The sequence below is a fragment of the Marmota marmota genome, unplaced genomic scaffold (assembly GCF_001458135.2).
Source record: "Marmota marmota marmota unplaced genomic scaffold, marMar, whole genome shotgun sequence".
NCBI classification, from domain to species: domain Eukaryota; kingdom Metazoa; phylum Chordata; class Mammalia; order Rodentia; family Sciuridae; genus Marmota; species Marmota marmota.
The window spans coordinates 2,303,151-2,320,250 of NW_026000327.1; the positions used below are offsets into that span (position 1 = coordinate 2,303,151).

The following is a 17,100-nucleotide window of genomic DNA, read 5'->3' on the forward strand; positions in this document are numbered from 1 at the left end:
TGGAGAAAGAAGCTTTGTGCACAGGAAGCAATTAGAATATAATCAAAGCTACCAGACAAGGGACCTGGGAGACACTGCAAGGCTCAGGGTGCATCCGAATATCAACAGATGGTGGATCTCAGAGAGGTCAGGCTGGAGTCCCCAAGCCTTGCAGGTGGTGTGTGGACGATGAGTCAATATATGAACTGCTTCTCTAGAGCAATACCTTAAGATGCATTCACAGTCTAACCTAGAGCTGGGTAATGCACGATCCACGTTGGCTATCAATGCCATCTAAACTGAGGAAGTTAAATCTCTACGACCGCCGGGGTGCCCAGGGATCTTGGAGCACGTCTGCCTTTCTCAAAGATGGGGTCTCACGGCTGAAGACTTGGAATCTGTCACCAGCAAGATGCATTCAGCTGTTTTACGTGCACAGACATTCAGGGGAAATTCACGTGCCATTCCCACCTGCGTGTGTCATTTCTGATCCGGGGTCTGGTGACAGCCGAGGCTCTTCCCTTATCTTTCTCACATCACCTCAAGGTAATGGACTGAGATGCTCTTACCCCGAGTTTCCGACCCGAGAGCCCTTGGCTTTCCAATGAGGGAGGCTCCATATCGACATGCACACAGACGCTTGATAAATAAATATTTCACAAGTCGACCAAGTGCGTTAGCATTTTTCAAGCCAGAGAAGCAGGGATGGCCAGAGGAATTAGCTCAGGGCGTTTGCGTGAGGACTGTTCCTGGGTAATCACCATGAGCCATATTAATTGCTCAGCTATTATGTGATGTGGGTAGATGCACACACCTTATCTCATTAAATCCTCACACCTGACCCTTGAAGGTACAGCTAGCTGGCGCTCTGCATGGTAAGCATGCACAGTCTGAGACGGAGACAAATGTAGTGACGTGCAGAACATGCCTTGTCTCAACGGTAGAGTTACTGATACAGATCCAGCCGAGTCCATCCCTGAAGCCCGTGAATTTGTACAGTTCCTTCATCTCACTTCATCTAACGTACACCTGGCTGCAGAGCCACGTAACAGCGTGGGCAGGAAACCTGGCTGTTTAAAAAGCAGATGGCCCCACAGGCATACAGAGGAAAAATCCAAGGTCTGTGTATGTCACGTGTCTGGAATGCATTCCCCTTCGGGGACCTTGGTAATGTCCCCGACTTCCAGGTAACGGGAGATGAGTCTAACCAAAGTCAAAACCAAAGAAAATTCCTAGAGAAACCCGAGGACCTGAGTCCCATTTCAGAGACTCCAAATCTCCCCCAAAGATTCCAAGCCACAAAGAGCCATCTGCACACAACACTCACACCTGCCTGCAAAGAAGTGGCTTATGTGTGTGCAGGTGACAGGCCCAGGGCACCCTCAGTGGTGGCCCAGGACCTCAGGGAGGCAGCTGTCTCTGCAGCCCCCAGACCCAGCCTCCTGCCGACCACCGCGTGCATGGTGGCATAGTATCAGATACGGCTTCCTCATCAACTGTCAAAGTCACATCACCCCACGCACATGGTGAGCCTCTCACGATTCATTACCGACCGTCACCAACTAACAAATGCATCAATAAATACAATCTCATGCCATTCTCTGAGGCTGTAAAAGGGGTGTTTTTATAACAGCCACGGTAAAAAAAAATATATATGTATTTAAAACTTCTTTTTTTTCCCAACAGATGATACACCCATCCAAGCACACTGCCTTCAGGACAGCAGGTTGGGTGCCAGGATCACACATTTCCAGGCCAAAGAGGCAAATACGATTGCTCATCAGATGGGCGGGCTCCAGTCCTTCTCCTCTCGCAACGTGACGTGGAAACGAAAATGCAAAAAAAATGTGCCCAACAAACAGGCTGAAGAGCCACGGCTCGCTCTTCCCCAGAGCACAACCCATTCAGCACCTGAGAAAACCTGGTCCAAGTTACACAGCAAGTGACCGAAGCTACAGAGAGAGTTTCAAGGATCTGTCCTTAAGTTGTTCGGATCCCAAAGTCACCAAATACATGCATGGGGTTCGTGCCCTGCAGAAGCTCACAACCTCCAAGGACAGGGGGTTGAGAGGTTGTCACACGTCCCCACTTTCAACATCGTGACTGCCCGCCACAGAAGGCCGATGGCAGGGTCCTGGGGCCGCCAGGCAAGCGAGGACAAGGCTCTTCCTCCGGGCTCTCCTCGGGGACAGCTGTTTCCAAACGAGGCTGCTATTTTCGTCCCTCCCAACGCCGTCACTCAGCACGGCAAGAGCATATGCCAGTCATTCTCCAGCCTGATCCGGGCACAGAGTTTTGAGAAATATTTCTATTTTTTTTTTCTTCTCATTTCCCTGCTCTCTGGGTGTCCACCCACTTGGGATAGCGCTGAACGGAGGCCAAGCACATGGAAGGAGGAGGATCTTGTCATTCCCGCTAGCTGGGTCCTGCTCCAAGGCGGGGGGACGCTACTCTCTCTGTGATTGACGGATTCCTAGCCCTTAGTCCCCAAATGGCAGATGGGAGAAATGACGATATTTTGTGGGTCCTACCAACTTATGACCCACCCCTTACCAGGTGGGGAAATGAAGGGCCTGATGATTTCTCTGCTCAAGTGAGAAAACCCTGTAGAATTAACTGATGTAGCTTGAACAATTCAGAGGGAGTCCCTAACCTGTCCACCAGACTGCCACAAAGTCCAGGGCTGCAAATGTTGGTCTCTACACAAGACCCAGATGGCAACTATCATTAACTATATTTGTGGGTGGGGGGGTCTTTCTCAATGACTCAACTCTGCAGCTGAAGCCAAACATCAGCAATCGTCTTGTGCAACCTCGTAGATAAGCATGGCTGTGTTTCAATAAAACTTTATTTATCAAGCCCAAGCTTTGGGCCACCTCTTGCCACCTTTGCATTCGTTCATTGAATTCCGGTTTAGGGTTAGGCTCCAACCCTGTCCTTAATCCAGACCATTAAGTTCTTCAACATTGAGGGAATCATCACAGCCACGTAATGAACTATATTTTTACCTAATCAAACTCCTTAATATCTTCTGTCTATATTATATATCTGCCTCTATATGTAAATATCTTATATATATTATATGTGAAATATAATGCATATATCACCTATATTATATGCTATATAATCATATTATATTGCATATAATGTTATATATATATATTATGTGACACATAGTATATAATGCAGATATTATATAAAATACCTATGTTATATCTATTCTGGCCTGTAATATAATCATATCATGGTTGGCTCACTCCCAGTGTTACCATTCTCCCCTGGGAGTTCTCTTACCGGTACGTTACCCTGGCTGGGTTGCTCCATGACACGCTTTGCAAGGTCCCCTGCTCAGAAATGCATTGCACAGGATGTCATCCTGATGCCAACTGCACAGAGCGCACTTACCCCAACCTAGACATCACTGCCTGCTGCAAACCTAGGCTGGAGCGTGTGTGTCTGCAGAGCCTCATCCTCTTGGGTCATGAAGAACCAAAGGACGTGAGACTAATCAAGCAAAGAGAAAGGAATACATCCGAGAGAGATTTTGTTGATTCGCAATTAAAAAATAAAAAAAAACAGAATGCTGTTTTGTAGCTAAGGGTCCTTTCTGTAAGCAGGAGTATCAGAAGAACCGGTAACACCGTTGCCGATCAGCACAAAGAGCTAGTAGATCTAACCTCCCAGAGACCACCCAGGACCCTGCGCTCTCTGGGGTCCTACCTGAGAACCGAGCCCACACCCAGCATGCTCCACGCAGCCCATCAACAAATGCACCTCGATCGAATGGAACCAAATGAATTTATTCTATAAATGAGGGGAAGGTGATCTTTCCAAATTGAAAAGGCCACTCCTAGAAGACGTGCCACCAAGAGCAGCCTCCCGATGAGCTCACCTGCCAACTTCTGCAGACAGGACCGCAGCATAACTACCATCCGATGAACCACCGGGGATCCCCATGGTATTTCTTCCCCCCGGTTAAAAATGTCAATCGCTCCCTGAAAGCCGTGTTGTTCGGCGAGGCAAACGGATGCCAAAATCAGTGATTTTTTTTTTTTTTAAAGCAACTCATACAATCCGTTGCTTTTGGAATTTGTGCTTAAGGGAGAAGATAGATGCGTTTCTTGCAGGTGTCGGGGGGAATTTTAAAAGCATCTTGCAGGACGCCAGAGGGTGTCTGTGGTTGAACACTTAGGAAAATATGACTCCCCCCTAGTCTGCAGGGAGAGTCCGTGCAGTTAATTTATCTATTCCACTGACATTTATCACTTGCCCATCGGCAGAGGGAACGGATGGAGGGATGAGCCTCCTTCAGGGTGACCTTGATGAGAGAGATGGCAAAGATGTTAGAGTCCGTTTAACTGAGTTGTTTCTGAGATTCCAGGAGACCCTGCCCCGTGGGGACCAGGAAAGCCACTGAAACTGCAGGTGAGCACCCCTGATCCAAAGTGCTTGGCAAGTGAAGGATTTACTTATTTAACTTCTGCAAGATTTGCATAGCAGAGTCACATCCTTGAGGGTGAGGGACCAGCTCCAAACACAAAATATACTAGTTTTATCCTCCCCTTAGGCACAAAGGCTAGAGGTCATCTTACGCCACATTGTAAATGACTCTGGGCGTGAACAAAGTTTGGTAGATGGAATTGTCTGATTTGCACGCTGCCTCCGTGTTGGAGAAGTTGTAGAGCATTTGGGGTTTCCGAGGTTGGGATGAGAGTGTCCCACCCAGATCTAAGGAAGAGCCACTCTGGGTTCCAGATTAACAGGGGACAGAGACAGAATGAAACAAAGACATCATCATGGAAAATGTCAGATATGCACAGAAGTTAAAAGAAGGGGTTTGGGGCAAGGACCTTCATGTTGGTGCAGAGAATTCTTGCAGAGGTGGTGTGAGGGAAAGACCAGATCCATCACCTCCCGGGACACCCCCCCCCCTTCCCCAACCACGTCTGGCAGCTGCCACTCATTCTGCACTCTGTCCCCGCTCACCCACGGATGCACACTCAGGTGCACTGTTGCTTGGCGGTTGTGAACCGTGTGCAGGTGTCTGTCTGCACTTTGTGTGCATCTGAGCATCTCCACGCTGTTTTCTGCACTAAGAGCCGTGCTACTTTACACAGTTACTCTGTAGCAGCGTGCAAGGATTCCCTTCCCGCAACATCCTCCTCCCCTCTCTTCTGCAATACTGGGCACGGAACTCCGGGCCTCGGGCACACTAGGTACATGCTCTACCACGGACCTACGATCCCGGTCCTTTTCATTTTTATTTTGAGATATGGTCTTCCCAAGTTGCCTAAGGACCTTTGATTCCTGCCTCAGCCTCCTGAGTAGCTGGGATGAGAGGCAGGAGCCTCTGCCAGGTTCTTTCATGCACTTTAACAGCTGCTATCTCTTTGGGTTTAACATGCATCTCCTGATGATCAGAGAAGGTCACTCGATTTCAAATACTCTCAAGAGCAAACGATAAATAACTGAGGAGGCAGAATGTCCATTCACCGGATCTGATGATCTGACACTGTTTTCATAAAATATAATGTCATGATGAGCCCCATCCACACGCACAACTAAATTTTGTTGATTGGCAATTAAAAAAAAAATAAAAATCGATACCAAGATCAGGGGTTGGGGCTGTACCTGGGAGATATTGCTACAAAGCATCAGGGAGACCATCAAGAAACCCATTGGAGAAGGTCCTGGGAGCCAAGCATGGTGGCTCATGCCTGTAATCCCAGCAATTTGGGAGGCTGAGGCAGGAGGATAGCAAGTTGGAGGCCAGCCTCAGCAATTTTAGCTGAGGGCTTAAGCATCTTAGCTACACCCTGTCTCAAAGCAAAAAATTAAAAAAAAGGGCTGGGGATGTGGCTCAGCGGTTAAACACCCCTGGGTTCAATCCCCAGAACTAAAAAATGAACAAATAAAAACCCTGATTTAGAGGGTGAAGTTGGGGGTGGGGACACTTGTGCCTTCATTAAGAGAATGGACATTAAGTCCCTTCTGAGTTGTAGGCAGCAATTCCCACTCCTGAAGGCCAAAGCCTGAACGTGGACATTCTTCAATATTTCAATGGCCCGGATGGAATTTTTCCAGGAAATAGATACAAGGGGTCACGGATTAATGTGAATATTGTAGAATTTTTTGTTGTTTACTTATTTATTTTGCTGTGGATAAAAATCCTAACCACTTGGTAGGAGAACATAGTTAGATTAACTAATCCCACTAACGAAGACAAGGAATCCTTGATCACTTCTCCCCACATTAGTGATCAAACCCAGGGGCTCTTTACCAATGAGCTACATCCCCAGCCCTTTTAATTCATTTTTTATTTAAAGAGAGGGTCTCGCTAAGTTGCTGAGGCTGGCCTCCAACTTGCAATCCTGCCTCAGCCTTCAGAGCCACCAGATGACATACATGTGCCACCATGCCCCATTAATCCTTGATTCTCCAGTGGAGAGACGGGCTGTTCCTTGGTTTTGTGAGGTCAATATGATCACTGTAAACATGTAGAAAGTACAAGCCGATTTATTTTGGAGGCGAATATTTCAGGAACTACTGCTCGCCTCTCCGTCCAGTCTCCCTTTAAACTCCAGCTGATTCACAGACAAAATTCACCCACATCTACATCTTACCAGGATAATCACACTGAAAGCACATTTCCTTTAAAAGGTGCGTGTGTATGGGGGGGGGCGGATAATCAATGCTTTCACTACCCCTTTATCTCCTAAATATTAAATTATCATGTTTAAAGTGCAAACGGCAGCAGACATGTAGCATTGCCAGCATTCAAAGGATCGACTTGTTTCATTTTGAAGAAGGCTCAGACCCTCCTTAGCGATTGTACTCCGTGAGCTCACCCCACGGGGTCTCTGGCCATCAAAGCAAAATGCCAAGTGTGTCTCCTGCGGCTGCTGCGTGAACTACCCGGGCTCCATGCGCCTGGGCCGCCTGGCCTGGCCTGCCCTGCGGCTCCCGCGTCCTGCATGCAACTCGGCTCGGGAACCTGCTAACCCTTCCATTACGGTGACTTATGCACGTGCCTCCTCGGCAGCCCCTAGGCTCTTCCAGGATCTAACGGGCGTCTGGCGAGAGAAGGAGAGAGGGGAGAACCCGTGTGTGCAATGGAGTCTGCAGCTCCATCCTGAAAGACGCTGTCCTCTCCCAGAGAAAAGAAAGCGACCCTGGTCCACGCAGGCCACAGCCTTGTGGAGATCCGAAGGAAGCATCGCACCTTACTACCCACCCAGACCAGTTTCCACGGCTCACTGGGCTGGAATACGATGGGAAATGGGGGGGGTACCCACCAGGGGGCCCTGGACACTGACTCCGACACGCGGAACTGCACCCCTGTGTGCTAGCTGTGAGGCTCCCCAGAGCAGGCGCACGCGGCCACTGCCCTGGGGTCTCCAAGCCTCATGGGGCTGACTCCAGAGGTGCCCGTCGATAGAATTATAAACTTAGCTGCGTGCCGTGGTGCGCACCTGTTGTCCTAGCAGCTTGGGAGGCCGAGGCAGGAGGATCGCGAGTTCAAAGCCAGCCTCCGCAATGGCGAGGCTGTTGTCTCTGCCCAGAATCTCCCCAGAGGCCCAGTGCGCCATTCTCCACCAGGGGATGGACGAAAGCGTCCCGTACACCATCCTTCCACGGCTGCGGGGGCAAACGGATTTCCTACGGCCCTCGCAGTACGCGGAACACCCACGTGACAGAGAAATGACCGGTCAACAGCACTTCCTCGATTCATTCTAGCGAGGTTCGAAGGTCACCTGTGTCCCCACTTCCGACACATCTCCTCGGCTGGCCAGGCAGCCCCACCATCTGGGACACGGCGCTTCTCGGCCTGGCCACGTCCACGCACCCTCTCTTAGGAGCCGAGGGGACATGTCTGCTTGTGTCTCCCACCACACCCGCTGCAGATGTGGCTGAGTGACCAGGTGTGTCCTGTTAGGATCTTATCAAAGCCTTTGTGATGGGGGACACTTGGGTTATCACCAGACACGCTGGTACCAGCCAGCACCTGGGTGTCACCAAATATTCCCCGGGGACCAACCTGATCCTTCCTGGGAACAGCTAAGGTGACCCTGCGGCAAGAACCAAGTGGCAGAGGGGACCACGGTTTCCGATAAGCCAAACAATGGCTTCCCAAAGACGTCCTGGTCCCCATCCCTAGAACCTGTCAATAATGTCCCAAACACGGCAGAAGGGACGCTGCGGACATGACCAAGAGAAGCGTCTCGAGGTGGCGAGAGGGGCCGGGGTTACGCAGCTGGCCTCACGGACTCTGTGTGACAGAAAGGTACAAAGGGACAGAGTCACGGGATCAGAGGCGACGGGGCCGGAAGTCAGAGAGAGTCAGGGAGAAGTCAGCAGATGGGGGCTCAAGGAAACGGCGGCCACGGGGCAGGAGGGAGGACAGCGCTTGTCCACTTTGCGCCTCTCACCTTTATAGATGCCGTTACTGCCGCCATGCTTCTGCCCCTTGGCGGTCACCTCCTCCACGTGGGCTCCGTGGTCCGAGGTGAAGTAGACGAGGGTATTGTCGGCCAGTCTCAGCTCTTCTAGGACATCCAAGACCTGCCCTGGGGGACAGAAGAGATGCATTTTAACGCTGTTCAACTATCCAGGGAGAAAGGGACGGGTCCCCTCCTCCGCTGGTGGGTTCCTTCCTCGAGGTGGGGAGGCGACCGCGGTGTACGTGGAATTGACCTCCGTGACACCGGCCCAGGCAGGGCTCCCGAAGGAGCACCCGAAAGGTCCAGTCATCGAGGGGAGCTCACTTAGAAGAAGCATCGTCATTTCTACAAGTAACCAGCCTCACGGGTCAGGAGTGGTTTGGGGGAACATGCCGGAAAGGAGAGGCAAGATCAGCCCTGACCAGCTGGCCACGGCCCTGGGCCACCAACCACCAGTGTCCCTGTCCTGGGAACCAGTATGGCAAGATGAAGGATCTTTGCCTCTCTCCATGTGTCTCTATCTTTGATTTCTTTCCAAAGTACTGGGGATTGAACCCAGGCGCTACCTCCTAGTTACACTGGGTTACACCCTGAACCTTTTTAATTCTATTCTATTCTATTCTATTCTATTCTATTCTATTCTATTCTATTCTCAGACACATTTTCGCTAAGTTGCCCAGGTTGGCCTCAGACTTGCCATCCTCCTGCCTCAGCCTCCCGAGTGCATCTGGTATGAACGTCATCCTGAAAAAGTGACAGCAGACACCACCCAACTCGGGAACCCACTGTCGGGACTTATCCTTGGGCCTCAAATATTTTCTCAGTCTCACCTTCTTCTCTCCAAACCTCACGCTGCAAACCACCTGCAAATGTGACTTTATGGATGATAACTCTGACAGTAAGGACAAAAGCCGTCCTTTCTACCATCCATGAGTCCCCTCTGCAGGCAGAGAGTCTGGTTTCATATTCTCTACTTCAGGGCACACGGGACCCTGGGTGTGCAGACAAAGGCGACGATGCTATAATAAGATCAGCAACCCATTCGAGCTTGGACATCCAGGAAGTAAGAGTCAGGTGTGAGTCTGAAACTCGGATAAGTGGGTAGACACAGTGAGAATCACCGTGGAGCCAAAGAGACATTAAATAGACCTCAGAGCCGGGCACGCGGGTGCACATCTGTAATCCCAGTGGCTTGGGAGGCTGAGTCAGGAGGATCGCAAGTTGAAGGCCAGCCTCAGCAACTTATCGAATCCCTGAGCAACTTACCAAGACCCTAAACAAAATATAAAAAAGGATTGGGGATGTGGCTCAGCGGTTAAGCACCCCTGGGTTCAATTCCCGGTACCAAAAAAAAAAAAGAGAGACTAAAAGAATAAAGATGTCTTTCTGCCGTTTGATTGCCAATGCCACAGGCCAGAGTAGGTTCGATCTTTCTCAATTTTTAACTCAAATGACAAACATTTCTGGATCCTGCACCGTATACATAAATGCCACTCAGACACCAGGAGTGAGACAGCTGGCAATCTGTCTCCTGGGGTCAATCATCGTCAGCACGACATTTATTACGGTCCGACCTGGTACAACTAAGCGAGCCACCTGTGCGCGGGAGCTCATTTGGCTCTGGGGTTATTTGGCTGCGACACAAACCTAAGCCTTCTTTCTTTGAAAGTGATAATTAGCTTAACGAGCGGAAGTAGAAGCAGCCAAATGATATCACCCCCACCCCTACTGTGAGAGAAAAATTCCCCTTTCTCCCGCACACGACTTCCAGGTAGAATCTTACAGGCAGAGGACTCAGGATGTTGCATTCTTCTACTGCAAATAATAATGGAGCACTATTCCTTCATTTCAAACCCCATTCACCTTCCATATATTTAGAAGAATCTTAGCACCAAGAAATTGCAGTAAAAATAAAAAAAATGCTTTGCAACATACGTGGCTTCTGCAACAACTTGTGTTCACAAAAAAAAACAAAACAAAACAAAACAAAGCAAAAAGACCCAAACCCACACACATATGTAGGGCAGGTTTCCCTGCAATTGCCAAAACGTTGGGATGCCCGGCAAAAGGTGAGTGGATACCTAGGCTGTAGAGAACCCAGCTGATGCAAATATTAAAAGAATTGAGGAATCCCACTGGGCAAACACATAGAGGAAACATAAATGCATGTTTTAAGGGAAAGAAGTCAACACGCCGTGTGACGTCATTACGGAAAAAGCAAATAGCGGAGATTGTAAAAGGTTCTGTGGTTGTGAGGGGAGACAGGGAGGGGTGGGTGAACAGGTTGAGCCTGGAAGATGTTCTGGGCTTTGACCAGCGTCTGGCAGGATACTGCCGTGGTGGATGCAGTTAGATACCCCAAGTGTCCATCAAGCCTTCCGAGAATAACAACGTATCAATCCTGGCTGGCCAATGGTAACAAGTACTACATCGTGCAATAGTAACAAAGATGACATAGTAACTAGGTCAAGGTGCAACTTGTCCCACAGAGGGCACAGGATATATATGAAAATTCTGTCCTTTCTATTTATTTATTTGGTTCCTTAGGATTGAACTCAGGGACACCCGACCCCTGAGCCCCGTCCCCAGCCCTATTTTGCATTTTATTTAGAGACAGGGTCTCCCTGAGTTGCTCAGAGCCTCTCTTTGGCTGAGGCTGGCTTTGAACCCACGATCCTCCTGCCTCAGCCTCCCGAGCCGCTGGGATGACAGGCGTGCGCCACTCTGCCTGGCTCTACTTTCTTTTCAATTTTTTTTTTTTTTTAGGCAGACCTAAAATGGCTCAAGTATAATTTTAATTCAAATGCACCTTGAGCTCCTGGCCTTCGTTATTGACCGGCTCAAAGTGTGTTTGTGCAGAAGCCACCTGACCTAGGCTGTGTGCGCAGGGCTGGGGTGACATAGGGTTGCAGGGGCAGAGCTTAAATCTGGAGCTGGACTCCTAAGTCCTTTTCTTTGTTTAAGCCGGCCGCCTTGTGTGTCTAGTCACCCCCGTGGGCTACAGACCTACAGCTCCGTATATGTGTGTATGTGCACGTGCATGCGTGCAGTCTCCTTCCAACCAAACCCCCTGGGTCCTTCTGCATGCTGATGCCCCTTGCCGAATATTTCCTCCAAATTCCACTCTTTTTCCAATGACCATGATGACATATCTAATGTGTCCCCATTCTTCTTCTCTGCCCAGAGCCATGACTCTGCTCTATCATTTCCATCTCCACCCGGGGCCGGGATGATTGCAAACGCAGCTGCTGAGGTCATCGCCAGGGGACCGGGGGACCGTGCAGGGTGGGGAATCGGGTTCAATCTGCTGAGAAATTGTCCGAGTCCCGATTCCCTCTCAGCCCGTGATTTTCCCCAAAGACGCACTCTCTGGACCTTGAACTCTGCAGGTTTTAAGCCAGCATCTCATCTATAGAGCCCAGAGCCCATTAACCATTTAATTTTTCATAAGATTGATCCTATCAAAGGTCTAACCTCTTTCTCGCCTCGAAATTCTGAACGGAAAGTCTCCCCTGGGAACAAATTGGGCCGCAGGATTCCCTCTTTCTATCCTTTTTTTCTCTACCCCTCAGAGCCGTCAGAGGTCTGCAAATATTATTTTTTTTCCAGTAAGGTTCTTGAGATCTAATGATACCAATTTATATAGGATGATGGTTTTGAATTACCGACAGCGGGCTGCCGGGGAGCCTCTAAACGAAATGTTTTATTTCCAAAGCCTCCTCTCTCGTTGCTCCCGCAATGAAACAAATACAGAAAATAAGCCATTTCGAGAGCACTTTGGGGCTTAACTCGCGGCTCAGGGACCAGCTTACTGTTAAAGCGAGGGCTTTCTGACCCAATACCTTGTCACCCTCAAGAGGAGGGAAAAAAAAAAACGTGGAAATGCGGGAACATGGCCGTTTCTCCGTCGTGAGCGGACACAGGCTGCAGAGGAAGGCTGGATGCTGGAGAGCTGTCTCGTGGCTCTGACGCTCTTGCAAAGACCGTGTGAAGCCACCGCTCAGAGGTAGCAGGAGGCTACTCCCTGCAGGTGGGATTCCAGGTGGCCTGTGAGCAAGAGGTCATCATCACCCAAGGTTCTTGAGTCCTCGCTTCTGATTGACGCTCCTGATGGAAACCCAGGTCCCCGGCTCAACCCTCGAGATGGGAGATGCAGCAGCTAAGAGCAGGTGGTCCTCTTGGTAGCGAAGCAGTCGTCGGAGACTTGGCCTGAGAAGTGCATAAGGCGCTCCGTGCTGAACGCTTGGTCTGGGACCAGCCCCCGAATTCCAGGGGACACAGGAAACCCTAAAAAGTCGTCTCCCTAAAACTGTGGGTGCTTCACCGGCTCGACAGGGGGACACGGGACTCCTGTATTCTCACTGAGGCTGGAGTTTTAAGATAGATTTGAGGCAGGGTAATTGCAGCCCGGGTGCTGGCTCCGAGTCTCCGTCTGCAATGATAAACGCTCGGCGTTGTGCCGCGGAGGAGGACCTAACAGCCATAATCGGAGGCTCTCCTGTAGCATGAGTCGAGGAGCACAGACACCCTGGCTCCAGAGAGGCCATCCTTTGTTAGCTCACGTAGGGTCAGAAGTGTCACCGACATCCCATCCGTCAGGGGACAGCTGTCGCCGCCCAGAGACTGATGGTGACCAGTGAGAAGCAATGTCCGCGTTTAACGTAGGGGAACTCGCTGTCGTATTTCCCCCCTGAAATAAATGGTCAAGGATTTGCAGAACCACAGCCCTGATCTTGTCCCTTCATCGGAGGCTCAAGGGGCCGACAGATGGGCCACCTGCAAGTTGGGTCATTTATCTACGGGATAAAAATCAAGTTCCAAAGCTTCCAAAAGGCCGACTGATTCATGAAAATGCCCCATCGACTTTCACCATTAGCGGAATGCAGACAGAAACCACCCCGAGATGCCATCGCCACCTCGAGTAGAAGGGTGGTTACAAACAGCAGCCAATTCTGGGGACGATGTGGGACCAAAGGACCTGTCGTCACACGCTGGTGTAGGGACTGTGAACTTGCAGAGCCACTACGGAGAAGAGAAAGGACGTTCCTCCAAAATGTTCACTGCAAAATTATTCAAAGTAAGCAAAGATGGAATGAGCCCAGGTGTCCATCAAAAAACGAACACGAAGAAGATGTGGACTATTCTGTATGACACTCTAAAGTAAAGAGGGGTAAAGAATAAATCCTGCCATTTGCATCGAAACGGGAGGAACCGGAAGGCGCTATGTTAAGTGAAATAGCCAAACACCGAGAGAGACGCGATCTGCATGCATTTTTTTTTTTTTTTTTGCACCCAATGCAGTCCGGGGCTCAGTCAGGCAAATGTCCACCGGACCTCAATTCTGGGGCACGGGAACGAAACTCTTGTAGGGTGGGTTTCAGGGGCCAAGGAGGTAGAAAGAAGAAGGGGAACCCAGTCTCGATCTCAGTCACACCCTCGCCATCCACTGACGGAGGGACCACTCCTCACTTCCGCATCCTGTCATTAACCTGAAAATCCCAAACATGTTCATGAGCCGCGCCTGATCATGTCCCCCATAGCCGTGGACAAGTAGGCAAAGGTGACATTCGAGGACAGATCAGATGAACGTCATCGTCTTTCAATCTGCTTGGCTCATTCCTGAATCCTCAAGACCAAGTCCTTAGAACACAGACTCCGCGGTGAATTTCTGTAATACATCAGCGTCCCTCAAATTTTAGCAGCTTATCTATCTCCTGGGGACCAGGCTAAAATGAGACCCAAGGACCCCCCTTTTGGGGCAGGTTACTGGGGGTTGAACTCAGGAGCACTCGACCCCTGAGCCCCGTCCCCAGCCCTATTTTGCATTTTATTGAGAGACAGGGTCTCCCTGAGTTGCTTAGAGCCTCCCTTTGGCTGAGGCTGGCTTTGAACTCAAGATCCACGGGGATGACAGGTGTGCACCACCACCCCAGGCCCAAGGACCACCCTTTGACAAGGAAATATGGTGAAATATGTAACCAACGCTGACACTTTGTGGATCTCAAACACAACACCACTAACGGCAACTTCCACAAACGGATAATACACATAAAATTAATAATTAACATAATTAGGGTGACCAGGGAAACCAGGATGGAGAGGCGGCCATCCTATACAGGACCCTTTCTGCGCTGGGCTGGAAGCTCTCAGTTGGGTGAGTTCCGTCCTATGCACGTGCACAGATGAGCAAAGACACGTGGAACAAGATTGTAGAATCCACTCCATGGAACGAGACTCACGTGTCTGGGAGAAATCGCAGCATGGACACGGCTGTCGGTCAGGAAGTCACTCTGGACAGCTGCTCCCATAGGGTCAGCAACACCAGAGCGGTGCATTTTTTCCAGGTTGGAAGGGAATATTTTGAACGGGCAGACTACAGAGCCAACATAGCCTGTCCACTCTTGATTCAGCTAGGGCGCTGCATTTGTTGGACTCTCTCTTCTTGCACAAAAGAAGGGTTGGGTGAGCCGGGCACAGCGGTGCACGCCTGTCATCCCAGCGACCCTGGAGGCTGAGGCAGGAGGATCGTGAGTTCAGAGCCAGCCTCAGCCAAAGCGAGGCCCTAAGCAATTCAGGGAGACCCTGTTTCTAAATAAAATGCAAAACAGGGCTGGGGACGGGGCTCAGGGGTCCAGTGCCCCTGAGTTCAATTCCTGATACCCCAAAACAAACAATGGATGGCCACCAGCTTATCTTATCTTATCATGGGAGGTGACCCAGGCTTTCTAAGGTTGATGAGGTTGACCAGGTAGGTAGAGGCTCAGGGGATCATGTCCAGGACCAAGGCCAATGAAGCTCAGGAAACGGATTAGATTGTATCAGTCAGCGTTCTGACTCGATAACAAGATGCCTCCTGCAGAGGTTGGGAAACAGCGCCAGGCTGGGGACCACGCCTTGAGCACGGGGGTTTCAGAAAACAGCCAAGGTCCAAACTACAGCGAGTCTGAACTTCTGCAGCCACAGTCAACTGGAAACGCAGCCGTCACCCTCCTCTCTGGGCCGGATTGTGGGGTAGAAACAGAAGCAGGAAGAGCAGAGAATTCCCAGGGCCCACAAACTCCGGCCAGGATGCCCAGCCCTTCGGGATTCTCCGTCTCGACAATGCCCTGCACGCCGTCCGTCCTCCCTTCTGCTGCGGGACTGGATTTTTTTGCACTGGACTTGACCATATCGAAAGCCAAAGAGAGAAAATGGAAAAGGGCGCTTCTCTTTGGTGACCCCTGGGACATCAATCATAGAGCCGTCCCCGCCCGTCCACTCCAATCACGACCAAATGCGTTGACTGACAGCTTGCCACTTGTCGGGGATGGCTCGAGTGATCCAGTCTACACTTCCTTTCAGACCCCCTCCTCACTGAAGGCCACAAGGGCAGCTCAGGGCGTGAGCTCAGGTCCCCAGACACACCGACGCCAGCCGTGGTCTACAGGAGACCACCCCCAACAGCCACATCTGTAGCTTATCAGTATGGAGGTTGAGATAAGAGCTGTCCCCCAAAAGCTCACGTGTCAGACAATGCAAGAAGGCTCAGAGGTGAAATGATTAGATCATGAGAGTTGTAACCTAATAGTGGATTAATCCACTTGGATGGACTCACTGGGTGGTGACTGTAGGCAGGTGGGGTGTGGCTGGAGGAGGGGGTCCCTGGGCTGTGCCTTTGGGGTCTCTGTCCTGTCCCTGGTGGGCAGGGCTCTCTCTGCTCCCTGGTGCCCTGTCCTGAGCTGCTCTCCTCCTCCAGGCCCTGCCGCCATCTTGTTCTGCTCCCCTTGGGCCAGAGCCATGGAGTCTACTAACTATAGATCGAACCCAAGCTCCTGGCCCCCCATGTGTCTTTTGTTGAAATAGTCACCAAGCAAATTAAATGGGCTACTAAGGAAGGATTTGGTGGTTCCAGAAAAAGCATGAAGCCAAGTCTCCCAGGACCTCCCCATGTGAAATTTCTACTGTCTTCTGCCACCCTCCTAGAACTGTGGGCCTAGGTGCCCTTTTCGGGTTAATGCATTTGTAATATGCAAAGCAAACGCAAAAACCCGAGGCTGAAAGAAAACCGGTGGATGCCACCAGTTCACACCGGCTGGCTAAAGAGCTGAGGCTTCACCCCCAGCCAGGTCCGCTGTCTCCATGAAGTCCAACAGCCCTCAAGTCATTTCAAGCTGCTGAAAGCAGGGCTGTGTAGGGGCTGCTGTAAAATATCTTACAGCAGCACTTTGTGGATTAAAGTAATCCATGTGGCCAGGCACAGTGTCACACGCCTGTCATCCCAGTGGCTCGGGAGGCTGAGGCAGGAGGATCGTGAGGTCAAAGCCAGCCTCAGCCATGGCGAGGCCCGAAGCAACTCAGGGAGACCCTGTCTCTAAATAAAATGCAAAATAGGGCTGGGGACGGGGCTCAGTGTTCAGGTGCCCTGAGTTCAAATTCCTGGTGCCCCCCCAAAAAAGTGATCCATGAGAAATGTTTAAATACCTGGCTAGAACCTACCAGGGCTTTTACATTTGGGCTCTTATTTGCCAATAAATGTTTCTTGTTGTGGTTGAGCTGCTGGCTGCTTCGGCCACTGGGATCGTCAACGTAAATTCATCAGGCAACTTAATTCCTTGACGATTCATTCCTGGTACTTTGCTGATGGGAATGTTTTACCAAAGGAGCCTCAATGCTTATTTATTTTAACTCGCGATGGCCCTTG

The 17,100-nt window shown here is 50.5% G+C and overlaps 1 protein-coding gene across 7 annotated transcripts in view; it reads right to left on the minus strand.

Moving 5' to 3' along the window:
* Window positions 1-17,100, minus strand: part of Sts (steroid sulfatase) — a 183,742-nt gene that overhangs the window by 91,975 nt on the left and 74,667 nt on the right. For all 7 annotated transcript variants that reach the window (XM_048797393.1, XM_048797389.1, XM_015505243.2 and 4 more), the window contains one exon: window positions 8,409-8,546. In XM_048797393.1, coding sequence (XP_048653350.1) covers window positions 8,409-8,546 — 138 coding nt within the window. The remainder of the gene's footprint in view (window positions 1-8,408; window positions 8,547-17,100) is intronic.